This window comes from Pelodiscus sinensis, chromosome 5 (assembly GCF_049634645.1).
Source record: "Pelodiscus sinensis isolate JC-2024 chromosome 5, ASM4963464v1, whole genome shotgun sequence".
Taxonomy (NCBI): domain Eukaryota; kingdom Metazoa; phylum Chordata; order Testudines; family Trionychidae; genus Pelodiscus; species Pelodiscus sinensis.
The window spans coordinates 98441068-98462284 of NC_134715.1; the positions used below are offsets into that span (position 1 = coordinate 98441068).

Consider the following 21217-nt stretch of genomic DNA (forward strand, 5'->3'; position numbering starts at 1 on the left):
TACACTGCATCCCTAGTTCGGACTAGGGATGCAAATGGAGACGACTGAAGTAGTAAATGAAGCGGGGATTTAAATATCCCGCGCTTCATTAACATGATCTCGCCGGCGCGCTAGTTCGAATCACAGCTGATTCGAACCAGGAAGTGTGCGCCGGGACGTGTTAGTTCGGACTAAAGCCCTTAGTCTGAACTAACGTTACTCCTCAAAAAATGAACTACAGTAACTTAGTCTGAACTAACGTTACTCCTCAAAAAAATCACAGCTGATTCGAACCAGGAAGTGCGCGCCAGGACGCGTTAGTTCGGACTAAAGCTCTTAGTCTGAACTAACATTACTCCTCATTTTTTGAGGAGTAACGTTAGTTCAGACTAAGGGCTTTAGTCCGAACTAACACATCCTGGCGCGCACTTCCTGGTTCGAATCAGCTGTGATTCGAACTAGCGCACCGGTGAGATCATGTTAATGAAGCGCGGGATAGTTAAATCCCCGCTTCATTAACTACTTCGGTCGTCTCCATTTGCATCCCTAGTCCAAACTAGGGATGCAGTGTAGATGTACCCTTACAGAGAGACAAGATAAATCAAACACATTAAAAATTAAGCTGCATATAATTGTATAATGGTGCACAAATCAGGTAAATTATGCCAGTGTTTGAATCAGTGCATTTAGGGATCACAAATATAATTACTTTGGACCTGTCTGGTAATTAAAAGACCGTATAATTATGTCCAAAAGTATACAATAATCAAGTAGTTTTCCCATCTCTAAGTCATTTTCATTATAAAAATGTTGATAATCATGTAAACAATATGCTATTGAATAAACTCCATCTATACATATCTTGTGTAAATATCTTCATTATATTGTCAAATCTTTATATTTCTAAAACATCTTTCCATATTAAAATTATTCCACATCTAAATATGAAAGCAAGCAGGTGAACTGTATTATGCAAGTTAGAGTTAGATTTATAGACAGATTTCCAAGTTCTGGAAATAATCAGTTGACAAAAGGCATCTCACTAAAAGGTTGAAGGGAGCCAGAGAACCACTATCTCCTAAAAAGCATGTACATACCTTCCCTATTGACTGCCTGCTTTCATGTGCAAGAACAGGCCTGTTGAACACCTGAACATATGAAGAGGTGCCACTTTTAAAAGTGTCTCTAACCCTTGCAGTCTGCCTCAACAAAGCAGACGGTACAGTTCAACTAAGAAATTAAGAAATTAAACAGGGGATCTGCTGCACCTGTACAGCATCTGTGTTTCATTACAACTTGTTATTTTATTATACTGTCTGTAAAAGTTCTACTTTCCCATAATATTTAGCAATATACTAATGTGTTTTTTGCTCACTTGGGCCATGTCTATACTGTAGCCTTTTTGTGCAAAAACATATGCAAATGAGGCTAAGCGTGGAATATCACCATGCCTCATTTGCATAATTAATGAGCGCCCGTTTTTGTGCAAGAGGTTTTTGCGCAAAACCCCCCTCTTCCGCAAGAGCCGTTCTTCCCGAAAAAAATGCATAACAGCTCTTGCGCAAGAGGGTTTTTTTGTGCAAAAAGGAGCCACGTAAATGGCTCCTTTTTGCACAAAAGCCTCTTGCGCAAAAACAGGAGCTCATTAATTATGCAAATGAGGCACGGTGATATTCCACACTTAGCCTCATTTGCATATGTTTTTGCGCAAAAAGGCTAGAGTATAGACATAGCGTCACACAGAAAACTAACAATACTATGACCCCTTTGAGTAACTGGTCCACTTGGGATAGATGTTGATGGAGTCTGATGGACAAACAAGTAACTATCAAAGATTTGTTTCTGTGAACTTGGGAGGAAAGTAAAAATAATTTGTTTCTTATCTTACAGGCTCAATTTTCTTTCAGCCAGCACCCACAGCTCGGCTTCTCCCAAGCTCACAGTGGACTTATAGGCTACTGCTTCAATTTCTTTCCCTGCTCTTAGTTTCTCTGTTTCTTGTCTGTATTCTAGATTGTTTTTCTCACCCTGCCCCCACCCTAATCTGGTGAGAAGAATACCCTGTTGAATTCTTCAACTTTTCTGCACAGACACTACTACAACTCATTTTAACTGTGCCCCCTTAAACTGTCTCTTACAAGCACTTTCACTGATCAGTACAATGGGGTTTTAAGTAATTGTCAAATACCATACAGACATAAAGCACTATGAAGACCCTTGAGTGCTTTCCTTATCTTTCTTCATAAATAAGGATATGGGTAGGTTTAAAAAATTTAAACCACCCCCTATTTTCCACTGGTAACTAAGCCATTCTTATAAGTGACTATCTTGTTAAAACTTCAGAGGGGTAGCCGAGTTAGTCTGTAAGGGTATGTCTACACTACCCCCCAAGTTCGAACTAGGGGGGTTAATGTAGTCATACGGAGTTGCAAATGAAGCCCGGGATTTGAATTTCCCGGGCTTCATTTGCATGAAGCCGGCCGGCGCCATTTTTAAATGCCGGCTAGTTCGGACTGTGTGCTGCGCGGCTACACGCGGCACGAACTAGCTAGTTCGGATTAGGCTTCCTATCCGAACTAGCTGTACGCCTCGTGGAACGAGGGACGAGGTGGACCGAGGTGTACAGCTAGTTCGGATTAGGAAGCCTAATCCGAACAAGCTAGTTCGTGTCGCGTGTAGCTGCGCGGCACGCAGTCTGAACTAGCCGGCATTTAAAAATGGCGCCAGCCAGCAAGATGCAAATGAAGCACGGGAAATTCAAATCCCGGGCTTCATTTGCAACTCCGTATGACTACATTAACCCCCCTAGTTTGAACTAGGGTGGTAGTGTAGACATACCCTTAACATCTTATGATTAGGGCTCCATGTCTGTCAGAGGTCCCTGATTCCATGACTTCTGTAATGGCCAGTTTGGCTGACTCTAGGGTTGCCAAAACAAGTTGCTCCAGGGTCAGCTGTTCAGGGGTTTCTGGGGACAGCCATACCAGCCCCTGTTGGAGTGGTCCCAGGAGCCAGCCAGAGCAGCTGCAGTCTGCTAAGCCCAGGAAATGGTCCCTAGGTAACCAGCCAGAGCAGCCATGATCTGCTGATTCCAGAAACCCCCTTCCCCCACAAGATTTAAGTCATAGGAATGTTTAGTATAGATCATGTACAGTTCACAGACCCTGAATTTTTGTTTAATACCTGTGACTTTTACTAAAAATATTTGTGCTCAAATTGTAGCCTTCCTTATAATTGTGGCTATTTGTCAGGGAATCAATCTGAACCAGAATCCAGAAATCAATTCAGAGGTTTTTTTGATAGAACTGCCATTGAAGGACATGAGAAGGCAGGTAAGAGCAGGGGAAGAAGTTACTGTTATGCACAGGTAGAGAGGACTGCCTGTGGAAAGGAACTACCACTTTCAGAATGCCTCCCTTCCCTCTCTATCTCCTTCCTCTGTCTGTCAAGTACTTGCTCCAAGCTCAGCATTCATTTATGACAAAGTTCTGGAGCATGTTCTGCTAGTGTGGGTCAATAACTTATATCAAATTAAATATTTTTCTACCATGAAATAAATATTTATCATCATATTATTTTGCTTATAGCCATAATACAAGCTTAAAACTGTGGGACTTTAATCTGAAAGAAGTGTACCTGAACTGGTTTAAACAGTGTGAACCAGTCACCAAACCATCCTTCTAAGTTAACTCTCCAATTTGGTTCTGACATTAGGAAATACTGATGAATCTGAACTGGGACTGAACAAAATTTTTTAAATGGTATGACTCCCTAGTTTTGTCCCTGGCTTCCCAATTTGCTCTGTGCGTGAAGATTTTTGGTACCCAGGAATGTCTTATTAACAAAGAACAGATGTTGTAATTCTATGGAATCTTTTTTTTACACAGACATTCTCAAGTGTTCAAGCCTGGAAGCAAGCATAAACAACAATGTGACTCACCACTGCATGCAAATTGGGAACAGACAAATGAGCTAGGTTGAACTAAAAATAATTAGTGTATGGCAAGCTGGGAATTGAACTTTGAACCCTCTTTCCTTCTTCCCTTTATTTTCCTCCCAATCTAATTTATTTTTCCATTTCTGATTTCATTCAGTTTCTTTTCCCTATACACTTTCCTCAGCTTTACTGGAGGAGTTACCTCTAGGATCTAGGCTCTGCCTTATTTTATTGTCTAATGCTAAAACTATTGTCTTTGCCTATATACTTTAAGTACTGTATTTTCCTTGATCAGAATTGTATCAGAATCCACTTGCACATATAAAAACTCTCCAGTAGAACTGAAATATGTGAATAGAGACAGATGGGGAAAAACAAATAAAAGCATTGGGATAGATATTGCAAACCAACACAGTATGTGTGGTAGACACTGTGTCATATGCATGTATGATTGTGGACTACACCCCAGGAGAAGCATTACCATAGTAACATCATGAAGTAAAAAATGATGTAGGATGATAAGGAGAGTCTCTTATAAACACCTCCAAAGAGGTAACATCTCCTAGGACACTTGCATATACTGGTTCAAAACTCTTTGTTTTTTTCAGAAACCAACAAAGAAAGGGCTTTTGATATAAAAGGGCAGGGTTTAACTTGACTCAGGGCATTCTTTCCAATCTAGACGTCCATCAGGATCTTATATATGAGAGGGGAAAGGCCAAATCCTCATGGAATGGATAGATGGACTTTGATATACTAGGATCCAGAAGACAGGCAGTTGGCCTTTGGGAAGCTATTAACATGTATATAGATAGGCACTTTTACTGTTGTTTTTTGTTTTCTCTCTAATACTTTTAGCTTAACAATAAATATGCTTGCTTAGAAAGAAAAGTGTGGTAACTTGTAACTTCTGACACTATATTGTTACCTGGACGGAAGGAGAGTGGGAAAAAAGTACATGTGTTACCCATTAGTCAGAAAGATCTCACCAAACTAAATGATTGGGCAACAAAATGGCAAATGAAATTTAATGTTGAGAAATGTAAAGCAATGTACATTGGAAAAAATAATCCCACCTACGCATGCAATATGATGGGGACTAATTTAGCTACAGCTACTCAAGAGAGAGATCTTGGAATCATTGTGGATAGTTCTCTGAAAACTCAGTCACCAAAATTCCTAGTCACTCTTGAAAAGCCTAATCTGTATTAGTTTGTATTCTGGATTACAGATATGTTTTAGTAAAAGAGTTTCTAAAAATGTTGAAGGCCATTTATTTCACTTCTTTTAAAGGGAAAAATAATAGACTCATAGACTCATAGACTTTAAGGTCAGAAGGGACCATTATGATCATCTAGTCTGACCCCCTGCACAGTACAGGCCACAGAATCTCACCCACCCCTCCTAGAATAATCCTCTCACCTATATCTCAGATATTGAAGCCTTCAAATACTTTGAAGACCCCAAGATGCAGAGATTCTCCAGCTGTGGTCTATACCCCATGCTACAGAGGAAGGCGAAAAACCTCCAGGGTCTCTGCCAATCTACCCTGGAAGAAAATTCCTTCCCGACCCCAAATATGGTGATCAGCTAAACCCTGAGCATGTGGGCAAGACTCACCAGCCAGACACCCAGAAAGTTCTCTATAGTAACTCCTATCATCCCTCCATTGACCTATTTCCTACTGATAATGAATGGTCAATTAGTTACCAAGATCATGTTATCTCATCAAACCATCCCCTTCATAAATCCATCTAGTTTAATCTTGAAACCAGATAGATCTTTTGCCCCCACTACTTCCCTTGGAAGACCGTTCCAGAACTTTACTCCTCTAATGGTTAGAAACCTTCGTCTAATCTCAAGTCTAAACTTCCTACTAGCCAGCTTATATCCATTTGTTCTTGTGTCCACATTGGTATTAAGCTTAAATAATTCCTCTCCCTCCCTGATATTTATCCCTCTAATATATTTAAAGAGTGCAATCATGTCACCCCTCAGCCTTCTTTTGGTTAAGGTAAACAAGCCAAGCTCCTTGGCTGTGTCTACACTGGCATGAATTTCCGGAAATGCTTAAAACGGAATACTATTCCGTTTTCAGTTATTCCAGAAAAGGAGCATCTACATTGGCAGGCTGCTTTTCCGGAAAAGCCCTTTTTCTGGAAAAGTGTCTGTGGCCAATGTAGATGCACTTTTCCGGAAAAGAGCACTTTTCCGGAAAAGACTACTGGGCTGTCTACACTGGCCCTTTTCCGGAACAGTGTTCCGAAATAAGGACTTATGCCCAAGCGGGAGCAGAATAGTTTAGACAGCTCGCAGCTTATTCCGGAAAAGCGGCTGATTTTCCGGAATAAGTGGCCCAGTGTAGACACAGCCCTTAAGTCTTCTTTCATAAGACAGGTTTTCCACTCCTCGGATCATCCTAGTGGCCCTTCTTTGTACCTGTTCCAGTTTAAATTCATTCTTCTTAAACATGGGAGACCAGAACTGCACACAGTATTCCAAATGGGGTCTCACCAATGCCTTGTATAATGGCACTAACACCTCCTTATCTCTACTGGAAATACGTCGCCTAATACATCCCAAGACCGTATTAGCCTTTTTCATGACCATGTCACAATGGCGGCTCATAGTCATCCTATAATCAACCAGGACGCCGAGGTCCTTCTCCTCCTCCGTTACTTCCAACTTATGTGTCCCCAGCTTATAACTAAAATTCTTGTTATTAATCCCTAAATGCATAACCTTACACTTCTCACTATTAAATTTCATCCTATTGCTATCACTCCAATTTACAAGATCATCCAGATCTTCCTGTATGATATCCCAATCCTTTTCTGAATTGGCAATAGCTCCCAACTTTGTGTCATCCTCAAATTTTATCAGGACACTTCCACTTTTGGTGCCAAGGTCAGCAATAAAAAGATTAAATAAAATTGGCCCCAAAACTGATCCCTGAGGAACTCCGCTAGTAACCTTCCTCCAACCTGACAGTTCACCTTTCAATATAACCCGCTGTGGTCTCCCCTTTAACCAGTTGCTTATCCACCTCTCAACTTTCATATTAATCCCTATCTTTTCCAATTTAACCAATAATTCCTCATGTGGTACTATATCAAATGCCTTACTAAAGTCGAGGTAGATTAGATCCACTGCATTTCCTTTATCTAAAAAATCTGTTACTTTCTCAAAAAAGCAGATCAGGTTGGTTTGGCACGATCTACCTTTTTGTAAAACCATGTTGTAATTTGTCCCAGTTGCCATTAGCCTCAATGTCTCTAACTACTTTTTCCTTCAAAATTTTTTCCAAGATCTTGCATACTACAGATGTCAAACTAACAGGCCTATAGTTACCCGAGTCGCTTTTTTTCCCTTTCTTAAAAATAGGAACTATATTAGCAAGTCCCCAGTCAAATGGTACAACCCCTGAGTTTAGAGATTTATTAAAAAATTTTGCTAATGGAATTGTAAGTTCATATGCCAATTCCCTTAATATTCTTGGATGAAGATTATCTGGGCCCCCCGATTTACTCCCATTAAGCTGTTCAAGTTTGGCTTTTACCTCGGATATGGTAATATCTACCTCCACATCCTTAGTCCCATTTGTTATGTTACCATTATCCCTAAGTTCTTCATTAGCCTCATTAAAGACTGAAGCAAAGTATTTGTTTAGATATTGGGCCATTCCTAGATTATCCTTAACCTCCACTCCATCCTTAGTAATTAGCGATCCTACTACTTCTTTTTTTGTTTTTTTCCTATTTATATGACTATAAAACCTTTTACTATTGGTTTTAATTGCCTTTGCAAGGTCCAACTCTACCTGACTTTTAGCCTGTCTCACTTTGTCCCTACATGCTCTAACCTCAATAAGGTAGCTTTCTTTACTGATCCCTCCCATTTTCCACTCCTTATGTGCTTTCTGCTTTTTCTTAATCACCTATCTGAGATGCTTGCTCATCCAGCTTGGTCTAACACACCTGCCTATAATTTTTTTCCCTTTTCTTGGGATACAGGCTTCTGACAGCTTCTGCAACTTTAACTTAAAATAATTCCAGGCCTCCTCCACCTCAAGATCCATAATTTCTTTAGTCCAATCAACTTCCCTAACTAATTTCCCTAATTTATTAAGTTAGCCCTTTTGAAATAAAAAACCCTAGTCTCAGATTTATTTTTGTTTATCCTTCCATTTAATTTGAACGGAATTAGCTCATGATCACTCGAGCCAAGGTTGTCCCCTACAACCATTTCATCTATGAGGTCCTCGCTACTCACCAAAACCAAACCTAAAATAGCATCCCCCCTTGTTGGTTCAGCAACTACTTGATGAAGGAATTCATCAGCTATCACATCTAGGAAAATCTGAGCCTTATTATTATTACTAGCACTTGTTCTCCACTCTATATCTGGAAAGTTAAAATCTCCCATGATTATGCAGTTTCCATGAGTATTTACTTCATTAAAACATTAAAGAAGTCTCTATCCATATCCAAATTGGATCCTGGTGGTCTATAACATACCCCAAGCACTATCCCATGGGAGGATCTGATAGTTTTCTTTCCCAATGTGATTTTTGCCCAAACAGACTCTGTCTTCTCCATTCCATCACTTTTTATTTCTTTACAATCTACCTCATCTTTGATATACAATGCAACTCCACCACCTTTACCCTTATTTCTGTCTTTCCTAAACAGCACATACCCTTCAATACCTGTACTTCAGTCATGCCTAGTATTCCACCATGTTTCTGTTATTCCTATGATATCTGGACCAATAGCTGGACCAATAGCTCTAGTTCCTCCTTTTTGTTACCTAGGCTCCTCGCATTGGTGTACAAACATCTTAATTTTTGCTGTTTGGCCTCATTCACATTCTTTACCCAATTTGGCACAGACATTGTACTTCCAATATGAACTATTAGACTAGTATCCACCCTACCCTTCCTCATGTACATTCTCCTACCCCCAGCTATATCCTTTCTTACTTCATTTTCCTCCCTCTCAGTGTTAAAATCCGGCGTAGAGATTACCTGGACATCTCCCAACCGTCTCCCCCAAATTCCTAGTTTAAAGCTCTCTTAAGCAGTTGAGCCAGCCTCCATCCTAGAAATCTATTTCCCTCCCTACTTAGGTGAAGTCCATCCCGAGAGAACAGTCCTCTGTCCATAAATGCCTCCCAGTGACCATACATCCCACAGCCCTCCTTATAGCACCACTGCCTGAGCCATCTATTGATCATTATAATCCTGTCACATCTTAGTTGCCCTTCTCTAGGAACAGGCAGAATCCCACTAAAGATAACCTGAGCCTCAATTTCCTTGAGCATTCTCCCCAGACTAGCATAGTCTCCCTTAATTCGTTCCAGCGAGAATCTAACCGTATCATTTGTTCCTACATGAATGATGATCAATGGATTCCTTTCTGCTCCCTTAATAATCCTCTTCAACCTCAGTTCTACATCCTGTATCTTAGCACCTGGCAGACAGCACACCCTTCTATTCTCTGGATCAGCTCTGGTTACTGGCCTATCTATTCTTCTCAATAAGGAGTCCCCAATCACATAGACCTGCCTTTTCCTAGTGACAGTGCGATTCACTGGTCTATCTCTTGGTTCCTCTGGCTGCAAGTCCTTGCTATTCCTATTTTCCCTTGTAATCCTCTTTAACCCATCCTGTATCCTCCTGATGCTCATTATTGGTGTTGTTTCCATTAACTCTTCCCCTTTATCTATGGGACTAGCCACTCTTCTCTTCTTCCTTACCCTTCTATCTTCATTATCTACCTGCTGTACCCCTTCTTCATTCTCCAGCTCCACATACCTGTTCTTGAGCTCTATTTTTCCTTCACTGACCCATCTTTTCCTCTGCCTGGTTCTCTTCCACTGTCCATTTTCTTCGCCCAGCAGTCCCCCCTCTGAGGCCCTTGGTCCTGCTTCCATCTGCATATTTAAGCTTTCCCCTTCAGCCACGTCATGCCTTTGCTCGATCATCTGCTCAAACCCCCTTCTAAACTCGACCAGAGTTTCCACCTGTATCTCCAGTCCTCGGATCTTTTCTTCCATCATCTCTATCAGGTGGCACTTCATGCAAACAAAACTCCTTTCAGGTACCCCCTCCAGAATCATGTACATACCGCAGCTACCACATCCAATCATCCTCCTTGTCTTCTCTACTACTTGGGGCCATGGCCACTACTGCCTCTGTGTTTTATCTACTTTCTCACCAAAATCCTATTAGTCTGGTGAACACAAAAACAGACCAAAACACCCCCTCCACAGCAAAAACAAACCCCAATCAAGTTCCAATATCCAAAATGCCTTCACAAGCTCCCACTCAAACTCCCCTGATTACAGCTCTGTTTGCTGCTCCTGTGCCGCTGCAGCTATCTATTTTATAATCACAAGAAAGAAATGAGTGAAAGATTCCAGGGATCCCTAAACAGACAGGGGAAGGACAGAAGTAATGTGAAATAATTTATATGTGTATATAAAATCGTAGATCTGTAGTATGATTAACATTTCCTTTACTATTTTATTTTTACTGTTTAGCATAATGAATGGCTACATTGTATAGAGTTAATCTTCTTAAAAAACATTAAAAAACACTTGGGTTATGTCTACATTGCGCATTCTTGCACAAGCAGATATGCAAATGAGGCATAGTGATAAATATCACCATGCCTCATTTGCATACCTAATGAGCCACCATTTTTGCACAAAGGGGCTTTTGCGCAAGAAGAATCAGTCTACACTGCTCCTTCTTGCACAAAAATGCCCTCTTGCACAAGAGCCATTCTGCCACTTATTTTCAGGTAGAATGGCTCTTGCACAAGAGGGGTTTTTTTTGCGCAAGAAGTACCAGTGTAGACTGCTTCTTCTTGTGCAAAAGTGTGGCCAGACAGCCCGCCTCCATATCATCCATCTTATTTGCCTTCCTGAAGCATACAGGACAGAGAAGGAGCAATAAAATCAGCATAGTCTATGCTGGCTAATCTGATCCTGAGAAGCTGAAACATAGATATGAGGAGAGATCAGGATATGTGAGACTGCCACCGGCTGGCACCTATGTTGATTCGAACACACACACAGTCCCTGAGAGGAATTTCCCACTGAGAAAACAATGTCCAGTACTTCAAAATTTAATCATCTCAATTCTCTCTTACAAGTGTAAATTAAGTTCACAACTTCCTTGTAAGAACTGGTCTCACAGCAGACAGACCAGCATCAATTGGCATTACAGATAAGAAAGAGAAAATACGTGACCCAATGGGTATATAAGATGGGCCCAGCACACACTCACTTTGAGTGTCATTCTACCCTCTACCTGCTGGTCAGGTTAGGTGTTTGACCTCCCGAGGTTCTATGGGGACGCCCACCTCGTAATTTCGTCTTTCCTAGGAATTGAGGGACCGGCCCTGGCCTGACATGCTGGAGTCGAGAGGCACAGAAGGGGGTAAAAATGGTACCTGGATGTGGTCCTTTGTCTTAAGTGTACACATAGAAAGAGTAAGCTGTTACTTGGTACCATTATTTCTATTTTTCTATCTTTATCTTCTTTGTAACCATTTTTAAGACCTATATTTTGCTAATAGTTAAGAAATAGAATAGCCATTGCAACCATATGATTTATAAGCTTCCTCAATAAACCTGTAACTGTTTAAGCTTTAACCTGACTCCTTCAGTTGCTGTAACAGAACCAAGCACAATTTAAAAGAACTTCAGCCGGTCATAAAGGGACAGATATAGGGAGAGCTTGGGCATTTGGATTTGTGTCACACCCAGGTGGCACAATCCACTGGGGCACCTTTCAGCCTTTCCCCAAGGCTGCCCTCTGCGAAGGAACCCCCTGTGTTCTAGCAGCTAAAATCTAAGGTGTAATAAGCTCTTCCTATATAACGGGGCGTCTGTTGGCCTGCTGGCCACCCTCTGAGATGGGACCCCGGTCCTAGCAGTAAAGGCACGGACGTTAAACCTTTTCTTGGAAACATACACACACACACTGCCCTGACCGTCGGCTGACAAAAAGCCCTTTGTGCAAAAATGGCAGCTCATTTGCATATCTTCTTGCGCAAGAATGCACAATGTAGACGTAGCCTCAGTGTTTACAGTGAAGGTCTGTAATACCCTATTATTCACCTCTGCTTGTGCACTCAGCCATTGGTGAACTCCACCTATGGTGGAAAACATTCAATATGTTTGAACTGTATACTAGACACTCTAGAATGTTCTGCATATGTGATGCAGTGTGTAGGTAATGAATTACATGAGTCATAATGAGACTGATTAATGATTTGCAGGTAAAAGTATTTTGTCCACTGGTCAAAACTGCTGGTAACAGACACCAGTGTAATTAAACCGGCAAATCCTCCTAATATAGACCTAGCTTAGATGGGCAAAAGAATGTTTTTGGCAGTGTCAATTATACCAGTTTCCCCAAATGAAATAAACTATGCAGTAGATGAATTTTTGTGCCTATATAACTTCAATAAAACTAGTGCTATGAAGTAAATGGGGTATATTTTAATGATTGTGAAAATTGGAACAATAATAGAGTTAACATGCCAGAAGTGGTATCCTCTCTTTCAGCAAACGTTATTTTTAACCTATGATAGCCACACTATGTACAAATCACTGAAACTGAAAATCAGTGATTATGTATGATAACACTATGTTAGGAATCATTTATATCGGGTCAGAGTTTGAAACTACAAAACTCAATGTCATGTGCTTCCAAAGCCAAATTTGAACCCTTCAGAAGAAAGACTTCCTTTAATTCAGGAAGCTGCTCTGCACCTTTATTTCTAAACTTCCCCCCCCCCAAAAATAAATCTTTAATGACTGAGTGTTATTTTAAATTTATTTTTGTCAAAGAATCAAGTGTTAACTAATTCTAAGCTCTAGCACCTCTGTGACCTATTGTCACACCATGATTGTGTAAGAAATAACTCAAGATAGGCTGTGGAGTTGTGAGATAATTGCTTTTTAATGCCTGAATGTGCATAGTTAGAGTCTTTAGTAGCTTATTTTAAATTGCATTTTTTCAGTGGTTGTCTTTATTTTTTCAACTCCTTCAGATTAAAAAAAAATTCCTTGAACTTCAGGATTAAAATTTTAGAACTTTTAGTGAAACCGGCATCTTCCAACCGAGCTTGATGTAGTTCTGTATGCAGTAAATGCTTATTTAAGAATGAAGGAAATATTTTTTTCCATTCAATTGAAAGCAGAGTTCTATATGTGCATGTGGGTGAGAGAAAATTTAGTGAGAGAAAGAGTGATGTCAATGGGACAAGACAGGGGCGGAAATCTTCCCTCCATTATTTAATTTTTGACCCAAAACTAGAACCTGATTCAATGGATTTTGAAAGTTATCCTCATTCTTCCTCTATAGATCTTTGTCTCAGTTTCAGCTATATATCCCCCCTCCATGCTCCACTCTAGGAATTCCACATCAGTCTTAAGTCTTCTGTCATTATCAGTCTCTGGGGAGGACAACTTTTCTTACTCCCTTCTGACTAGGGGTCTTAGGGGTATACAGCTCACTATCTTACTTTGTGACATAAGAACACCGATATTGGCTAGACCAACAGTCCATCCAGCCCCGTATCCTGTTTGCTGACAGTGGCCAATACCAGCTACCCCAGAGGGAGGGACCACAACAGGTAATCTTCATGTGATCCCACTCTGTCACCCACCTCCAGAGAAACAGAGGCTAAGAACAACATTCCTACCCATCCTGGCTAATAGCCATTGATAGTCCTAACGTCCATGAATCTATCTAGCTCTTTTTTGAACCCTGTTAAAGTCCTCGTCTTCACCACATCCTCTGGCAAGGAGTTCCATGGGTTGACTGTACACTAAGTGAAGAAAAACTTCCTTTTGTTTCTTTTAAAACTGCTGCCTATTAATTTCATTTAGGGTATGTCTAGACTACATGCCTCTGGCGCCAGAGGCACGTAGATTAGGCTACCCGGCATAGGCAAACGAAGCGGCGATTTAAATAATCGCCACTTCATTTAAATTAAAATGGCTGCCGCGCTGAGACGATCAGCTGTTTGCCGGGTCAGCACACTAGTCTGGACACTCCGCGGTCAACATCAAAGGCATTTGTCGACTGCCCGGTTATGCCTCATGGGATGAGGTTTACCGGGGCGATCGACAAATGCCTTTGATGTCGACCCCGGAGGGTCCAGACTAGCGGGCTGAGCTGACAAACAGCTGATCAGCTCAGCGCGGCAGCCATTTCATTTAAATGAAGCGGCAATTATTTAAATTGCCACTTCATTTTCCTATGCCGGGTAGCCTAATCTATATGCCTCTGTCACCAGATCACCTCAAGAGCTCTTTTTAAATATTGGCATCATGTTAGCTACCTTCCAGTTATTAAGTAGCCTAAGCCCAAAATATCCATATGGGAATTAAACAGCCCCTTAAGCAAGTCAGTTGACATAAGCCAACCACAGGTTTTAAATGCAGTACAGACATAACTGTAGTGTCTAAATTGTTTAGGATTGTTTAACCTAAGCTCTTTTCCAGGCTTTAGGTCCAATCCTCCCACCCAATACTCCAAAGAAAAACATGTAGCCCATTTCTGAAGATGTTTTTAACCTGGGTGGTTTATTGATACAGTGGTATGGATGAGAGTTTGGGTGCTGCTTTTGTATGGGCTGAATGTACCCTCTTTGCAGGGAGAATTCAGGGAAATACTGCTGACAGTCCTCTAATGCAATCAACAACTCCCTGGGAAAGAATCCTCAAGTGTCTCAATTCAGGGAACCATGGGATAGGTCTTCCTCCTTCATTAGATACACAAACAAATGCATAAAGAATAAGAACCGGGTAATGTGGCTATGGCTTTGTTGTGGAAATGCACATGCCCAGACTGAGCTAACCCTGGTATCAACCATCCAAATTAACTGAGCAGTGAAGACATAACTTATTTTTCTCATGCAGGGTTTCATCACTTTCTACTCATACAGAGCAAGAGAAACTAAGAGCGAATCAGATGGATTATATGTGTTTTGTTTAAGCATTATGAACAGAACTACACATTACAATCAGGTACACCTGGGCAACCCCACTGAGTCACTGAGGTTCAACAGGTGTTAGCAAGGACACAGTTTCAAACTAATATCTTTGCACAGGTGTGTATAATTCATCCTGAAGAACCTTTATTACTAGAGATAATGCATAGGAACAAAAAAGCCCTGGCTAAGTTTTCTGGCCAGGCAGTTAGGAATAAAAAAATCTCTAATTATAAACCAAGGCTATTCAATATGGGAATCGTTGACAGTACATTTGCAAGCTCACAATGGCATTTTTTAACTGTCATTTTCAGGAACAGCTGTACATCCAACTTAATCACTAGTCAATGTAAGTTAACAGTAACCCAAGCACCTGTATAGCTCTCAATTCAGCTTTTGAAATAAAATAAAATTTCACAGCTTCTCAAAATTTTTCTGAACAGCAACTGAGTGCCATGGCAGATCTCAATGAGAAAGACTGCATCTATTAGATATTCCATCACTAGAAGAGTTTTAGCAGCCAAAATCAAATGTGATAACCCTGTATCACTATCTGGCAACCAAGACAGAGTTACCAATTCCTTGTCTTAAGCAACAAAGGTTTAAAGCAGCCTGCTGTCTGCAAAGCATACAAGCATAGCAGATTGTTCTACAACTATGATGCTGAATGTTTAAAGATTTTAGTTTCAAGCTGTTTTTAAATTACTTTAAGTTGTTTTCCTTTCTTAATGCCAGCTGCAGATAGTGATGGCATTCATCTCATTTGTGCCTTCTGGTGGTTCCCAAAAAATGTACATAAAAGGGAGCTGGCATGTACTCTGGCAAGTTTATCTAGGAAGGTTGTTACCCAAGGGAGGAGAGAGAGGCTGAAAAAGAGGACTCAGCATCTTTCTCTTTCTTTTCATGCTTGGTTACTAAAGCTTGGGAAACAGTCTGCAGAAATGGATATAAGGGCTCTAGAGGAGAATTCCTTTGCTAGTACAGCTGTCTATCATATTTAAGAAGTTGATGCTATAAAATATACTATCTACTCTCCCTCTCTGAAGAGATATTTCATATTTTTTCCTGTTTTACGTCAACTTAATACTTTATTGGAAACCCAATTTTTCTCCATTATTTTTCTTCATTTGAATTCTAGAACATCTGCTTATAATGATCAGAAAATTATAAGAGCCCAATCCATTTACTCATATCTGAAGCCAAATTATAATTGCTCTTTACTTGGATCATATGATCTAATTCACTATCCATGGTGCAGAATCCTTAAAAAGCAGACTTCTTCCTAATTTTTAGGTTATGTTTCAGTTTAGGTCGGGCTGAAATCTTATTGAAATTTAGATAAATAAAACTCACCTTGTCCACCAATCACTCTCTGGCAAAGAATGCAGTTACGATTTTACAGCATAATATGTTTATGAATCCATGTTAACTATCACTGATCACACTCCTTTTGCTTAAGATTATGAGCCACAAAGAAACTTATGGACCTTGACTCCAGACACGGGTACCCATGTTCTCATGAATAACACTGTGATTCATAAAACTCCTGCTTGGTTGCCATTAATCCTTTAGGTTCCTAAACTCAGAGGCTAACTTTCCACTGTAAAAGTGATGACATGCTTAATTTTTAGTCCCTGGGGCTTGCACGCTGCTGACTCTACTAGGTGTCTGAATGCCTATTTCTGTTTAAGCCCCAGAGCAATCCATGAATTGGGAGAACTTAAGCACTTGTGTTTGGGGCATGATTTGAAAGGTGTACTCAGAGGTCATGAAATGAATTGGGTCTCATTCAGAATCCAGATGGAGGGAAGAGGACATAGTGTGGTCCTCCTTGTCACTTTTAGCCTGGAGATTAGAGCACTGTCCTCAGACATGGGAGATCTAGGTTCACTTCCCCCCAAATTTCCAAAAGAATGCAAAACCCTCAAGTGGATGCCTTAAACCAGTGGTGGGCAATCTTTGGCCAAAGGGCCTCGTGCAGCTGTGGTGGGACCAAGGGCAGTCAGCCCTTAGTGCTATTCAGGCTGAAATGCAGCCCCACCCCAAGCCTGCAGACCCATGTGAAGCAGTGGAGCAGCGCTCCGATGGCAAAGGGAATCAGGGCTCCAGCTGCCACCACTGCTGCAGTAATGGTGTCAGAGGCCAGGAGCTCTGGGTCCCTTTGAGGCTACATCTACACTACAGGTTTTTTGTGCAAAAATGGTAGTTTTTGTGCAAAAGCCTGCAGAGCGTCCACACTTCAAGCACATTTTGGCACAAGTATATTTACAGTAAAGCAAAAGAACAGAGGGTTTTTTTAGGTGTAGGTATTCCTCTTTCTACGAGGAATAACTCCTTTTTGTGCAAGAGTTCTTGCGCAAAAAGGTGTGTGTGGACGAGCAACAGGGCAGTTTTGCGCAAAACAAGCTAATCAAAAAAAGCACAGGTGCTCTGGTGGCTATTCTGATAGCAATAGCAATGGCAATGGCTTTCAGAGATTTCTTTCAAGAGAACATCCATGCAGTCTGGACACTCTTTTGAGCAAAAGCGCATGGCTTTTCCAATGTGCTTTTTTAGTGTGGACGTGGTCTTGTGCAAGAATATCTCTTCTGCAAAAAGCTTCTTGCGCAAGAAGCCTGCAGTGTAGCTGTAGCCTGAGTCTCTGGGACCCAGGACAACTGCCTCCTTTTCTTGCTCCATCAGTGGGCCTCAGGAGGCCCACTCATGTGGCCCACTCACTAGCCTATGATGACCATTGCTACCTAAACCACTGGCCTGTATAATCATTTACCCCCATGCCAATCCAAAGACAATTTAAGCATTTATCTACTGTAGCACCATCCCTGGGTGAGAAAGAAAACACATAACTCTGTATCCCGGAAAATCTAGGCTATGGCTTCCCCTTGCTCTAATTTTACTTGAATTATAACTCCATAGCGGAAAAACTTCAACAGGAGAATGAGGAAGCCTCTCATCAGAATATCCCATAGCTCAGAGATTGGTGCATGGTCATATGAGAGTTGGGATTTCAACAGGGGAACTTCTTTTTCTCCCTTGGGGGGGGATTAAGAATTAAATGTAGGTTGCCAACATCCCAGGTGAGTGATCTAACCAATGGACTAACGGGAAAAAGATAGGCAATCGCACCATCTCCTCTTCCTCCCAGTTTCTACCCTGCCCCTTTTGGGTGGGGAGTAGGGTAGGCCCCTAACTCATTTTCACAAAAAAGAGTCTGGGCACCTACTCCAAGCAATAGGTTTCTGTTTGTGGATCACAACTCTCTGGAGCCTGGAAATAGTCACTTATTTATGACAGAGGTTTGGAACTAGCCCACCCCTTTTTCGTTGGCATGTCCTAATGGCTGGCTTATTGTACAAAGAGCTTAGGACCTTAATTCAGGCTATGTGCATCTTAGTGTTGTTCCTGTGATTTTCTTAACTCCGAAATATTTGCTTTTAAGGGACAGCAGGGTTAAACTCTGAGGGTGAAGTGCCTGTTCTGTATCTGTGGTTACTACAAATTTCAACCTTAAGTTATGCATGTGAAAACTTTGACAAGCTATGATAGGGGCTGCATAAGGCAACTTTTGTTGGCCCTGCATGCCCTTGCAGTTACAGTATTCCCAGTGGCTACTTTTACCTCTTTATAAGCCTTGTATGCTGTAGAAGCAATGCCCAGGGGCATGGAGAGCAGAATCTGGCCTTGTGCCTGTCTTTGTACCCAGTACAGTCTACTGTTTATCCCAGTCCCATCCTTCTACATTTTTAATATGGGGATATCTGTTCTCAGTTCAATCCTTATGTCACTTGATCCAACCTGATTCCAACATTTCTCTTTGCAGTCTCCTATCCGTATGCTATTGTCTTCTCCTGCTCCATCATTCTTCTCTGTCTTCTTTTGCATCCCTTCAATTTCTCTTGCATTCTGCTTTTTCCTGCCTCTTCATTTTCTTTGGAAGCCCACATTCTCTTCCTAGCATCCATTCTTTCTCTGTCTTAATCTTAGTTTGAATTCTAGCATTTTGATTTCCTTAACCCCTTCCTTAACCTCTAGTCCCTATACATCCCTGTCCTACACCCTGATTGTACAGTACAGCCATTTTCCTGAAGGCATTCTCACTGGAAACAAAGAGAGATGGTGGGCACACTGACTCACGGCAGCCACACTTACTCATGTAAGGGCTGTAATGAAATGGAAGCCATCTTGACAAAGGTACCTTGGTTACTGCCCTTTTTAAAACAACAGGAGATTAGAAATAAGGAAAAATGTGCACATTTAATGCCAACAACTTTGACAATTAACTGAAAAGCCAAAGAAAAAGAAAAAAAATACAAAAATTGCACACACCAAATACTGAGAGACTCGTGATAAAATCAGGAGAGTTGGCAAGTCTGGTAGCAGCACCTGTAAGATTTAGTTAACATTTACATTTACAGGCATATTATAAATGTACAATATTTTTGTGTAATATAGACCAAGGACATGCACTGCTGAAGTCAGTGGTTCTCAACCAGGGGTACGCATACCCCTGGGGTTACAAAAAGATCTTCCAGGAGATACATCATATAGATATTTGCCTAGTTTTACAACAGGCTGCATCAAAAGCACTAACAAAGTCAAAACAAACTAAAATTTCATACAGACTATGATTTGTTTATACTGCTGTATATACTGTAAACTGAACTGTAAGTACAATATTTATATTCCAATTGATTTATTTTACAATTATGTGATAAAAATGAGAGAGTAAGCAATTTTTTCAGTAATAGTGTGCAGTGACACTTTTGTATTATTTCTGATTTTGTAAACAATAACTTTTAAGTGAAGCGAAAATTGGGATACCCAAGACAAATCAGACTCCTGAAGGGATTACAGTTGTCTGGAACGGTTGAGAGCCACTGCACTAAGTGGTCAATATTCTTTAGTCATAGCTGCAGTAATATCATGCAAGTAATAATAGACTAACTGGTTCTGGACCACATGCTAATAAAGTGAAAATTCAACCATGATAATAAAAATTGCAGTGATAAAGAAATTGTGAGTAAAATATTTCATTAGTTACTATCAAACTCTCCCTGCCAAGTATTAGTAAAACATTCTAGTTTAGTGAGATGAAAAAAGCTTGTAGTACAGTACTTCCAATTTATTGAAACAGCAACCAAATTTTGTTATGCATCTATGCTTGAGTGTGATAGGTGTCATTGTCTCTTTAAGTATTTAATAAAGGGTCTCCATAAAACAATATATATTGCCATTTGCAACAACATTGTCTACTATGTATATAAAATATATTTACTAGTCATACACTATGTTCGTAAATCTGAAGCATTACGGGTTAAGTTTAAAAAAAGTAGTAAAAATCTAAAACTGTTCCATAAAACATGATTAAAAACAATAGCAGCAATTGTTTTGCAAGAAAGTATCAATATAACTCCCTGAGAAACATTTTCCTGGGAAAGGCAGTGACTTGACTGAATTAGTTTATGGGCATCACAGAGTTGCATGCATTAATACTACAGCTGCAGTAGATAAACTGAGTTCTTCCATTCCCAGTTTCATCTTTTTATCTTGAAATCCTGACAACAAGGATAGGATTTCCCAACACTAAATTGTAGTACTGTATTGAGGTAATCAAAGCTTCACTAGTTATTAGTGTTGCAAATTCCCAACTCCCTGTCTCAGCAAGTAAGTAACACAAATCATCAAGATTTTTATTTATTTTTGTCTCTTTGAATTTGCTTTAAAAAACCCCAGATGGCCTAGGCGTATCAAGTATTGAATAGAAAATATTGAGACAAATTAGAAATATTTTTTTTTCATATTTTAAACCCAGGCCTAGGTTCATCAAGTACTGAATGTTAATGAAACATGAATATTAGAAAAGGGATGGAATATGACAGTGCATATGGAAAATGTTAGGTTTCCCTTTCACTGGGAACACTTGTTTCAATCTAGTTTAGTTTTGAGTGTTTAATATTACCTAAAGCTGAAATGTCATAGAAGGCAAACAGAGACTTTTATTCTCTCTGGTGTCATTGAAAGTGATCTGAATGCTGGATGGTTTTGAACACTACACAGTGGTTGATATAATCTAGCAATTTTTATATTTATATTTTGTTCACAAAATATCTTATTACTTGATTCTGCCTGACTTCCCATTTTCATCCACGGGAAGGATTATTTTAAATGTTATTTTCCCACTTGGTATGAATTTAAAGTAAATTGGCAATGCTTAAGGGGTTTAGACTCATACCTTCATACTACTATTGATTTAGAAGCCAACATATTTAGATACTCAACATTTGGC

General features: G+C 40.3%; 1 protein-coding gene across 8 annotated transcripts in view; it reads right to left on the reverse strand.

The window, feature by feature from the left end:
• The window catches only part of PCDH7 (protocadherin 7), a 399732-nt gene that overhangs the window by 141777 nt on the left and 236738 nt on the right, over positions 1–21217 (reverse strand). For 2 of the 8 annotated variants that reach the window (XM_075930606.1, XM_075930608.1), the window contains one exon: positions 19258–19314. The exons of the other annotated variants lie outside the window; for them this stretch is intronic. In XM_075930606.1, the coding sequence (XP_075786721.1) occupies positions 19258–19314 (57 nt within the window). The remainder of the gene's footprint in view (positions 1–19257; positions 19315–21217) is intronic. 8 annotated transcript variants of the gene reach the window in all.